This window comes from Manis javanica, chromosome 13 (assembly GCF_040802235.1).
Source record: "Manis javanica isolate MJ-LG chromosome 13, MJ_LKY, whole genome shotgun sequence".
NCBI classification, from domain to species: domain Eukaryota; kingdom Metazoa; phylum Chordata; class Mammalia; order Pholidota; family Manidae; genus Manis; species Manis javanica.
The window spans coordinates 88,850,962-88,862,125 of NC_133168.1; the positions used below are offsets into that span (position 1 = coordinate 88,850,962).

General features: G+C 46.2%; 1 protein-coding gene across 2 annotated transcripts; it reads left to right on the forward strand.

Moving 5' to 3' along the window:
• Window positions 1-1,022: 1,022 nt before the first annotated feature.
• Window positions 1,023-10,623, forward strand: LOC108384648 (olfactory receptor 7D4-like). 2 transcript variants are annotated; one of them, XM_073221021.1, is made up of 2 exons: window positions 1,023-1,032; window positions 9,713-10,623. In XM_073221021.1, exons 1-2 carry the CDS (start codon window positions 1,023-1,025, stop codon window positions 10,621-10,623), a joined length of 921 nt encoding a protein of 306 aa, XP_073077122.1. The 2 variants fall into 2 exon arrangements, with proteins under 2 accessions (XP_073077122.1, XP_036860029.2); XM_037004134.2 differs by lacking the exon at window positions 1,023-1,032 and having other exon boundaries at window positions 9,700-10,623.
• The last annotated feature ends 541 nt before the right edge of the window (window positions 10,624-11,164 follow it).

Genomic DNA, 11,164 nt, shown 5'->3' on the forward strand with positions numbered 1-11,164 from the left:
TGCCTGCTAAAATAATTCATCACAAAAATAGGGAAATGAAGATAAATCATAACCATAATCACAATAGAAAATGCATTGAGAAAATGTACCATTCATCAGTGTGCTTAGCAGCCAGGATGGAGCGTCTGGCTAAATGAGGAAACCGAAAGCAATTTGTTGATTGTTTTAAAGAATGGTTGTTTTAAAACGGAAGACCAAAGAATAATCTACATTCAACCACTAAAATGTTCACATCAGATTCATGAACAGGCCAAGGCCATCTACAAGTTCAATCATTTGATATTCTCCTGAAGTTCAAAGAGATTCTGAAGATTACAAAAGGAAATTAGCCCGATTACTGAGCATCAGAAATGATTATATTATTTGTAGGTGATATTGTGGATGCGTAAATGAAACAACAATCAATACAGAACTATTAAGTGCTATCAGTAAATCAAATATGCAAACAACAGTCATGGATATACCAGTAAAATCCAATCACATAAAAAATAAGACAGATAATACCTCATGCATAATAGATCTCCACTGAGTCGTCAATGACTGAACAACTGGACCCAGGAAATCAAACAAAAATCTATAATTCATGGAAAACAGTTGAGAAGGGTTAGAGACACTTTGGAAAATAAGTCTTAGTGGAAAGTGGTACAAGGTTCCAAGAGGACAGAGTAGGATTCACAGCAGGAGCTGGAGAAGACGGCTTTACACACAAACCAAAGCATCTGCAAAGGTTATCACTGCACCTTTCTGCTTTCTGTCCCACGGGAACCCTTTGGGTGTCACATCGGCTGGGACCAGAGAATTATAGGACAGAGGCACCTGGGACATGTTATCGTCGCAAGGGTTGAATTCTCAGAGCTCCTCATGAAATAAATCGTATTGCCTTTTCTCTCCAAAAAATTCAGCTTCTTTGGGTGCAGCATGCATAATGGAAAAGTTTCAGCCAATGTGGTGCCTGCGTCAGTAATCGTACAAGGATAAACAGGTGTTTTCTCCAAGGAGAAGTTCTTTCTTTGGTTTGAATTATGATGACAAGTATCGCCAAAGGATTTCATACTTTCTGCAAGAACCAAAACCTGGGACCAACTTTCTCTGATATTGTTCCCTTGAAGGACCTCTTGGGAATTTCAGTGATCACTTGGTGTCCACTGTGTCATGGAGCCCTTTCTGAAGTGGTGAATCGTCTTGCTTCTGTTGAAATGACTAATCAAATGAGAATGAAAAAGAGCCCTTCACATCTGCTGGTGACACAGAGGTGCGGTTTGTGTTAGGGTGGGTTCCGTGCATCACCTCTAAATAGACAGGCAGGGGCGGGACAAGCCAGGGAGAGTAAGCGGAACAGTGTTGAGGAAGTGGTCAGTGACAAATATAAATAAAAAATGAAATTTGGATGGATGGGGGAGAGTAGAGGTAAGACACAGTCTAAACGGTGTATATAGTATATCCTTAGCTAAAAATGCTTTTAATGGAAAATATGGAACATGTTTAATTCCAAAGAGGATAATCATATTTAGTGTAGGCATTGAATGCACAGTTCATTCCAGCCAAGTAATTCACAGGTTAAGTATACGCTGTAAATCAGTGACCATCACAACGTGTTATATTTCCAGTTTATAGAGCCCAAGGGTCCTGAAATCCAGAGTTAGAAGCAGAACTGGCCCTCTAATGTCACTCCCAGTGATTCACTGGTAAGTTTGTGGTTCAGGATCCACCACTCCGGCGTCTGCATGTTTAGAGGTCTGGATTTTAAAAGCTAACATGTCCAGAGACAAGGCAAAAGTCCCACTGACCTTCAGACTGTGCTGCTGCCTGCCACTTCACGTCCCTCCTGCCAAGAAGAGGAGTCACCGCCTGGAAGGGTAATTGGCCCTGCTCATCGTGTCCTTATGTGACAGTGCAGTGGCCGTGCCCTGGTGGATACAGGGGGCTGTCACTCAGGCAACCACAGCATTAAGTCTGAGTGGTGTGTCCTTGGGTGGGGCAGCTTCCTTTAGCAGAGAGCAATTCTCCAGGAGGATGAAGGCTGAGGGCTGTCACCTGGTGGCACTCCCTGCACCTGGAAGAATAATCCTTTAACTCTGGTGGGAGAAGTGGGCAACCCCTCAAGTGACTTACTACAGTCCACCCCTCCAGCCATTTGGATCAAGACCTGTAACAGCAAGTGCAGTGTCCCATGAGCGCTCATCAGTGATGCGTGAGCTTAAGGAGCTGGGATGGTCTTTTCTTGAGAACTGAGTGCCACACTCACTATTCAAGGATTAGGAGTAAGGCTCAGCCCGGCTCCGTCTGTCCTTCCGACCTCCTTCGGTGTAAACCCAATTCTCTCTCCCACTTCTACCAGAAGGACAGAATGTCAGAGCATTGTGAGCCATTATCCACTGGAAATCATTAGTGGAATGTTTCACAGGTACATCAAACTGAACCTTTCCAAGAACAAACTCTGTGTTTTCCCTTTGCTTCTCTACTTCCCTTCCTTCTTTCCAAAATCCTCTTGCCCATCTTATGCACCAGCCATGTCTGCTGTAATTATTTCAGTGGAAGCTGTGACCAGCTTTGCACAGCTGCAGCTGGACAGCCAGTTGCCACAGGCCCAAGCCATATACCTGCTGCTTCCCACTCTTAAGCTTCCCTAATCATACGACAAGGGATGCCTGAGAGAATCTGTTCTGTACTGGTAAACATGTGGATGTAACCCTCGAGGACCACCCCAGCCATTGGAAGAAAAAACCTGATGTCTTGCACCCACTGAGTGATAAGTTCTGGGGCACATGTCATAACGCCCCTCAGAAGGGTTTTGGTGGAACTGAGCACCAGATATCCATTGGGGGATCAAAGTGACAATGATCCCCTTCATTGGCTTTCCTTCCTTCCCTGTTTCACTCCCATTACTCTGTATTCTTGTTCCTTGGGGTCAAATTCTCTCCAGAAAACCATTTCACACAAGCCTTTGTGACGAGGGCCCATTTCTTTTTTATTAAGGTATCATTGACATACAATCTTATGATGGTTTCACATGAGCAACACTGCGGTTACTATAGGCACCCATATTATGGAGTCCGCCCTCCCGCACCGCATTACACTCACTGTCCATCAGTGTAGTAAGATGCTATAGAGTCACTACTCGTTTTCTCTGGGCTATACTGCCTTCCCCGTCGTGCCCCCTACATTATGTGTGCTAATTGCAATGCCCATTAATCCCGTTTCCCCCCTCCCCACTCAACCTCTAAACCCCTTTCCCTTTGGTAACCGCAGCCCCTTCTTGGAATCGGTGAGTCCGCTGCTGTTTCGTTCCTTCAGTTTTGCTTTGTTATTATAACCCACGAATGAGTGAAATCATTTGGTACTTGTCTTTCTCCAAGTGGCTTATTTTACTGAGCATAATATCCTCTAGCTCTATCACGGCCTATTTTGAAGGACATACATATGATGGAAGAACTGCAGTGAAACAATGCTTTGCTTTATGAGATATTAATCAAAATTTTAATGTTAATGAAATAATACTAAACTACTTGCAGTTATATTAATATGCCTTGTTGTTTTACACCTGATGTCCTGTATGCTATTTCTGTTTGAAGCGTTGACTCACTAATTCCAGTGATAGGATTTAGCAGCCAGGTACATACACATATTGAAGCTAAATGTTCTATGTACAAAGTTATTCATTGCAGCATTTTTTGTTATATAAAAGGAAAAGAGGGAACAACATACCTGTCAGTCATCTACATGAATGTGGGTACACTCGTACAATATAATGCTGTGCAGCAGTAAAAAGCAAGATGCCTGGTTAATACCACACACACACAAAAAAAAAACCTACTGCAGCTAAGCTTATCCAACAAGATTGCAGGGAAGGTCAAAATTAAAAAGCAGGTAATATCAGATAAATGTAACAACTCCCAATTTCCTCCAATGGACTTTTTATAAAAACCCTTCCCAAGTGCCCGTTTCCTTTGTAAGAGAGCGGTCCTCTTTGTACTTGGACTTAGTCTGTATTTTGCCAAAACTTGCACGTATTCATTATTAATTTTATACTACTTGCAATGAACCCACTTTTGCTGGTAATGTAACCTAAGTTTTATGGTCAACTGAGTTTACCATGGTGCCCAACAGAAACAAAAAGAAATAAAAGGGGACTACGGAATTGACTGAAGCCAGGAGATAGGGCAGAAGTCCGTACGGGGCGGGGAGAAGTGAGGGGCGCTCAAGGCGAGGCCCGCCCCCAGCCCCGCCCTTCCGACGGCAGCACTTAGCGCGTGGCCCCGCCCACCCGCAGGCACGTCCCCGGCTGTAGGCCCCGTCCTGGGGCCTGGCGCTGGCACCAGCCTAGACGCCAGGCCCGTTCCTCTCCCCAGGCCCCCGCGCGGGGCGCCCCCGCGGCCCCTGAGAACCCGCGGGAGGGAACGTAGGATTGCCCCTGACTCGCTGTTGTGTGGCCCCGTCTCAAGTCCCGGCCCCGCCCCTCACCGACGTCGCGCAAGGCGGAAGTGCGCACTCAGCCCGTTACGGTGCTTTCCTCCGGTGGCTCGGTACCCGCTGCGGGGTCTTCCTTTCGCGGCGGGGGAGCCTGGGCCGCAGGGAGGGCGGCGGGCGGCGGGTGAGGCTCAGGCCACGCGGGGCCCCCGCAGGGAGTCCCGACGATGCCGTGCGCTGCCCCAGGCGGACGCCCCGCGCCGATTGGGGCGGGAGGTGCGGGGGTGGCCGCGCGGACTTTCCCAGCCGCGCGGCTTCCACGCCCAGTAGCCGCCGAGCAGCCGTCAGTTCGCGAGGGGGAAGGCCCCGTGGACGAGGCCCGTTTCTCTCGAGCCTCAGTCCCTTTCACGAATGGAGTTAATAAACTATCTCAGACGTGTTTTCAAAATTACATAAAATTACACACATAGGACAAGAAACACCTTGATAGGACAAACACTTTGGTGACGACTATTGTATAATTTTTATACCATTTTTCTCCCAGGGAAAACCAACCAAATTAAGGTGACTAATATAAACATTGGAGAGGGTGACCTGGGGGAAAACCATGTCAACACTTGATGCAGGTGCTTGACATTTTATGTTGCGGTCTCCAAAATGTCTGTAAAAAGCTGAGCAAGGTAGAACATCACAGGTGACAAACAGGGAAGAACAGGACCATTCACAGAGGGAGCTGCTGAAGATAATACAAAAACACATAAAAGCAAGCATAGGTGCCCTGGAAATGGAAGAGGTAACGTGTCCCTTAGGGAGGAGAAGAACCCGGATATCTACAGCTGTACATTTGCCTCTGGGGCCCAGTGTCTGCCGAGTTCTGAGGCCAGTGACCCAGCGCTGACAAGAGGCTGCCTGGCCGAGGAGCCCTTCCGGGGCCCCCTTCACGTCCTTGTTCCTCAGCCTGTAGATGAACGGGTTAAGCACTGGAGTGACCTCAGTGAACAGCCCACCTCAGCTAGTCAGCACCTGGAGACCGCCGGTATGTACACGGACATCCTTCACCCTCTGTTCGTCCTTCAAATGCCACTCACTCAGTCAAAAGGGAACCTGTTTTCACTTTAAAGGTATTTATCCTTTTCAAAATTTAGCAGAAATCTTTTTATCTTCTACACACTGGTTGTAATTGTACTATTTGAAGCTATGGACATGACCTGACCTCTATGATTCGATGCTTCTAAAATAATTGAAGGCATCCAATGTCTGTTCTTTGATCATACCCATGCTTCCTTCATTTAAACAGCTCTATGATAGGGATAAAAAGTGAATTCTCAAACAACTTTGAATCCTGATGTTTGCTACTGTTGTGACATGAGAGCTCTCTCTCGCATGTCCCTTTTTTTCTGAACAGGTAGTGACTGCTCACCTACTAAGTTATCAGCATTCAAATGCCTTTGTATGCATTAGGATATCAAAAAATGATAGCTATTATTATAATTAATTTAGCTAATTTATTCCATTTATCAAAACCATTCCTGATATGCAGGTCCCCCAAATTAGAAAACGGGACCTCGAGTCAAACTTTCTGGGTAGCATTTTGTTCTGCCAACTTACTCTCTGTCTGACCATGACCAAGTTATTGAATCCCTCTTAGCCGCAGACACATCACATCGACAATGGGAAAAGTAAATATTCCCTGCATTGAAAGACTGAACTGAATGAGGTGATGCACGTACCTTTTCTACTGTAGATCCTGTGACATACAATGGACACCTTGGAAACAAGCGCTTCCGTTCTTAACTTCACAACAAACCTGAATTATATGGCTATTATTAATCTATATATCCTTGAAGCTGGGGCAGCCATCAGTGGGGGGATTCTGATCATTATAGACACAACAGTCTGTGACCTCTTCTGACTGCCATGCAGCACTTCTGGTCAGTGAAGGTCTCTACAGCTCCCTCCCAGGACCACCTGCCAGGTGCATTCTGCTAAGAAGAGGGCACAGCCTGTGGACTAGACAATAGGAAGGAAAAACACACAACCATTAAAGTAAAATACAAAGCATGTGGGGGTATGTGTGTCTGTGTACCTACTCTCATGTGGGGATGTTTGTATTAAAATTCAGGGGTGACAATTATTTCAACTCCCCAACTCCGTGCCAGGGCGTCAGGCCCACTAGGCAGGAGGGCGCCTGCAGGCCTGCAGGGAGGAGTTCCCCAGGCAGCCTGACCTCGGGGGGGCTCTGTGGACGCAACCCCGGGTTCTGTTCCCCCAGATGGAGAGCCCACGCGGGCCTCTGGGCCAGTCTCCGCGAGGACATTATTCGAGGGATGGCAGATGGGGAGAAATGGGAGAGGAAAATATGAGAGGCGAGTGAGACCTGGTGCACCCCGGCCCCAGGAGGTTGTACTACCAGTCCCGCCCAGTCATTCCCGAGAAAGCCTCCCTACACTGTGAGAAGTAGGGAAAACACCTCAATGTGTGTGTGTGTGTGTGTGTGTGTGTGTGTGTGTGTGTGTGTGTGTGTGTGTGTGTGTGTGTGTGTGTGTGTGCCTACACTGACACTACATCGGCTGAAACTTCCCCATTCAAACAAACTTGAACCTCAGTGGGGCTGAATTGTCTGCACAGCGCAAAGGCAGTGCGACAATTTGTTTAATGAGGGGCTCTGAGAATTCAACCGCGGAGACAGTAATGACTTGTCCCTGCTGTCCCTGACATATAATTCTCTGATGCCAGCCGAGGTGCCAAGGCACAAGGGCTTCCCCAGGACAGCCTGCAGGCACAGAAAGCTCCGGGGCTGACCTTGAGCGGGGGTGCCCCGTAAGGGCAGGTGGAGTGAGACGGACAAGGGGAGAGAACGTGGGATCCGGACTTTCCTTATGGAAAACTGCCACTCGGACAGCCCCATGTTCATTTGGTCTACAGAGGTGAAGTCCCTGTTCTCTGAAGGTACTTTTCTTTAAATAATACAAATACTGTATGTCTGACGTTTGCTACTCAAACTAATTTCCTTTCCTCATTTTAACAATGTCTTTAAATACTCAAGGGCATATGGCAGGATTGAAGTTGGGTAGACAGACTAGGACTGCTCATGAGCTTGACACAAATATTTAGTGTGTTAACGTAGAATATCCTGTTGTTTACTGTTTTAAGACAACCATTCGTTGCTGGGTTTGGAGATTGTCCTTATTTCCTCATTCAGTGAGAGGCTCTGTCCTGGCCACTAAGCAAGTAACAGCTGTTACATTTTGTCAGAAGCATTTTCTATTTCGATTATGGTTATGATTTCTTTCAGTGACTTATTTTGTTTTGAATTAAGTGAGCAAACGTTCTGGAATTGAACATGCTGCCCATGCCTAGAATACTGGTCATTCTGTTCCTTATGATTCTTTTCAAGTAGATATAGATGCATCTTATTTAACTTGACTATTCTACTTCGTGTCTACATTCAGGTAGATGATGAGCTTGAAGATTGCTTTTCTGTGTTAAAGTTCATTGACGCTTTTGGTGTCACTCTTTATTGTACATCTAACGTGCACGTTCTGAACACACACTCCATACCAGGCAGGACATAAGTCCCTGGAAAAAGAATGGTGAGCAAAAACAGACTCAACCTCTGACCCACAAGTAAGACCTGAATTGCCCACAGGAGATGCACAACAAGGGACAGCCCGGGAGGCCCGGCCAGGTAGACCCCCACAGGTTCCCTGCCGGCCCCCACACTCTGTTCGAGTCGTGCCAGCCCCTTGGCTCCCTTCCATCACCGAGCTCAGCGACCCACAGGGCAGCTGCAGGTTCTGTGCCCCTAATGGATGCCCTTTACTTCCCCTGACGAACAATTTCCCATCCTGCCCCTCACAGCACAGTATTCTTCTTTTACTGAAGAGGTCTAAATACTTCTTTTCTACCCACCTCTTCAGACTCAATTAGTCCTCAGTGATATTTTCCTCTTTAATAAATTGCACTCTGTGGACATTAACAACACAGGGCTTCTCCCATAATGGACAGTGTACATATTTTCTTCTTAAACTTACCTTTTAATTTTTCAAGGACGGTTTGATTCAACAGAAGCTTTGAATATTTTAATCAAATTGATCAGTCATTTTTAAAAATAATTAACTCCCTGAATTGTAATAATAACATCCGGACATGAGAGTAAGTACACATAAACACACTCCCACACATGCTTTGTATTTTACTTTAATGGTTGTGTGTTTTTATTTCCTCCTCTTATCTACATAGTCCCATAGGCTTTCCCTCTTCTTGGAAGACCCACCTGGCAGGTGGTACTGGGAGGGAGCTGTAGGGACCTTCACTGACTAGACGTGCTGCATGGTAGACAAAAGAGGTAACACACCTGCTGTGTTTATAATGATCAGAATCTCCCCTTTGATGGCCCTCCCAGCTTAAAGGAAATATTTTTACGTAATAGCCATATAATTCAGGTTTATTGTGATGTAGCTCACACTTATGAAATATACACTGAATGTCACAGGAACCATAATAGAAAAATTTCATGCATCACCTCATTCAATTCAGTCTTACAATGTAGGGAATACTTACTCTTCCTGTTGTAGAGGTAAACATTCTGCACCTAAGTGGGAATAAATAACTTGGTCGAGGTCACACAGAACGTGCATTGCTGGCCCAACATTCTCTCCAAGAACTCTGACTCAAGATCCCATTTTCTGAATGACAGCTCTGAACTGTGCTTGGGAAGAGCTGTATATCAATAACAATTTTCATAAATGGAATAAATTAACAATAACATAACAATAGTTATTTGTTATTATTTTTGAATCCTGACAAAGTACATAATAGCAGACACTGTTTATGAATAAAAAATTAAGGCACTTGAGAGCTAGCTGTCATGTAACATCTGCAGGAAGCATCCAGTCATGGATAAAGGCTGTTTGAGAATCCACTTCTTAGGAAGCATAGTAGAGCTGTTTAAATGAAGGAAGTATGGAGATTATCAAAGGACAGACATTAAATACCTCCAGTTATTTTGGAAGGATCATACCATAGACAGAATTGGCTTCATCGAAAGCTTCAAATACAATTAAAACCAGTAAGACATAATGGAATTTCGGCTATATTTAAAAAAGGTAAATAGTTACCTTAAAAATGAAAACAGGATATCATTTGATTGAGTGAATCACTGGAACGTGGAATAATAGAGGATGAAGGATGTCCATGTGCAGGTGGAGTCCTAGACGGATGGCTGTCAAGGTGCCCGTGGGCTGTTCACGGAACGTTGTCTTTCCCTCCTTTCCCAGCCGGCATCCCACCCGCATGGAAGCAGGAAACAACACAGAAGTATCCCAGTTCCTCCTCCTGGGCCTCTCAGAGGATCCGGAACTGCAGACTGCCCTCTTTGGACTCTTCCTGTCCATGTACCTGGTCACCGTCATGGGGAACCTGCTCATCATTCTGGCCGTCGGCTCCGACCCCCACCTCCACACCCCCATGTACTTCTTCCTCTCCCACCTGTCCTTTGTGGACATCTGCTTCACCTCCACCACCGTCCCCAAGACACTGGTGAACATCCAGACACAGAGAAAAGACATCTCCTACGAAGGATGCCTCACACAGGTGTATTTCTTTATGGTATTTGCCGGGCTAGATGACTTCCTCCTGACCGTGATGGCCTATGACCGGTACGTGGCCGTCTGCCACCCCCTGCACTACACGACCACCATGAACCCCCGACTCTGCGGGCTCCTGGTCCTAGTGTGTTGGTTCACCGTTTCCTGGGTCTCCCTGGTTCATATTCTACTGATGGTGCGGCTGACCTTCTGTGTAGGCACTGAAATCCCGCACTTCTTCTGTGACCTGGGGCAGGTTCTCAAGGCGGCCTGCTCTGACACCCTCATCAATGACATCATCTTGTATGTGGCCATGGCTCTGCTGTGTGTGTTTCCTCTCACCGGAGTCCTGTTCTCTTACTCTCAGATCGTCTCCTCCATAGTGCGGATGGCCTCCACTGAGGGCCGGTATAAAGCATTTTCCACCTGTGGGTCTCACCTGTCTGTGGTCTGCCTGTTCTACGGCACCAGCATGGGGGTGTACCTCAGCACTGCTGTGACCCATTCTCCCCAGAAGAGCTCGATTGCCTCAGTGATGTACACGGTGGTCACCCCCATGCTGAACCCCTTCATCTACAGCCTGCGGAACAGGGACGTGAAGGGGGCCCTGGGAAGGCTCCTCAGCTAAATAGCCTCTTGTCAGGATGGGTCACTGACCTCAACTTAGCAGACACTTTGGGCCCCAGAGGCACAACCACAAATTTCAATATCCGGGTTCTTTACCTCCCTAATTTATGCGCCTCACTACTTCCATTTCCAGTGCTACTGTGACTACCTTTGTTCTTGTGTTACCTTCTCAACAACTCCATAATCATTTACTCTTCTGCCCTCCTTGCAGCCCCGAAAGGTCTAGCCCCGGTCAGCTTTCTGACAGCTATTCGTGAAACTTCCAGCATTAGGTGTGAAGCACCTCTCTCAAGTGCTGACATGGTTTCCCCATAAGTTATCCTCACATGTTCATATTCTTCACCTTAGTTTGTTTGTGTGTTGGTTTTTTCCTGGAAGAAATGGAATGAAAATTACACAATTAGCATAACTAAGCTGCATATCAAGAATGCTCCTGTTTACAATGTTTAACTTTATGTATTCCTGACCATATTTCTTTGCGATGCTTTCTCTCATTCACCTCATATTTCAGAGAAAGGGATTGAATTGGGATGGACTTTAAC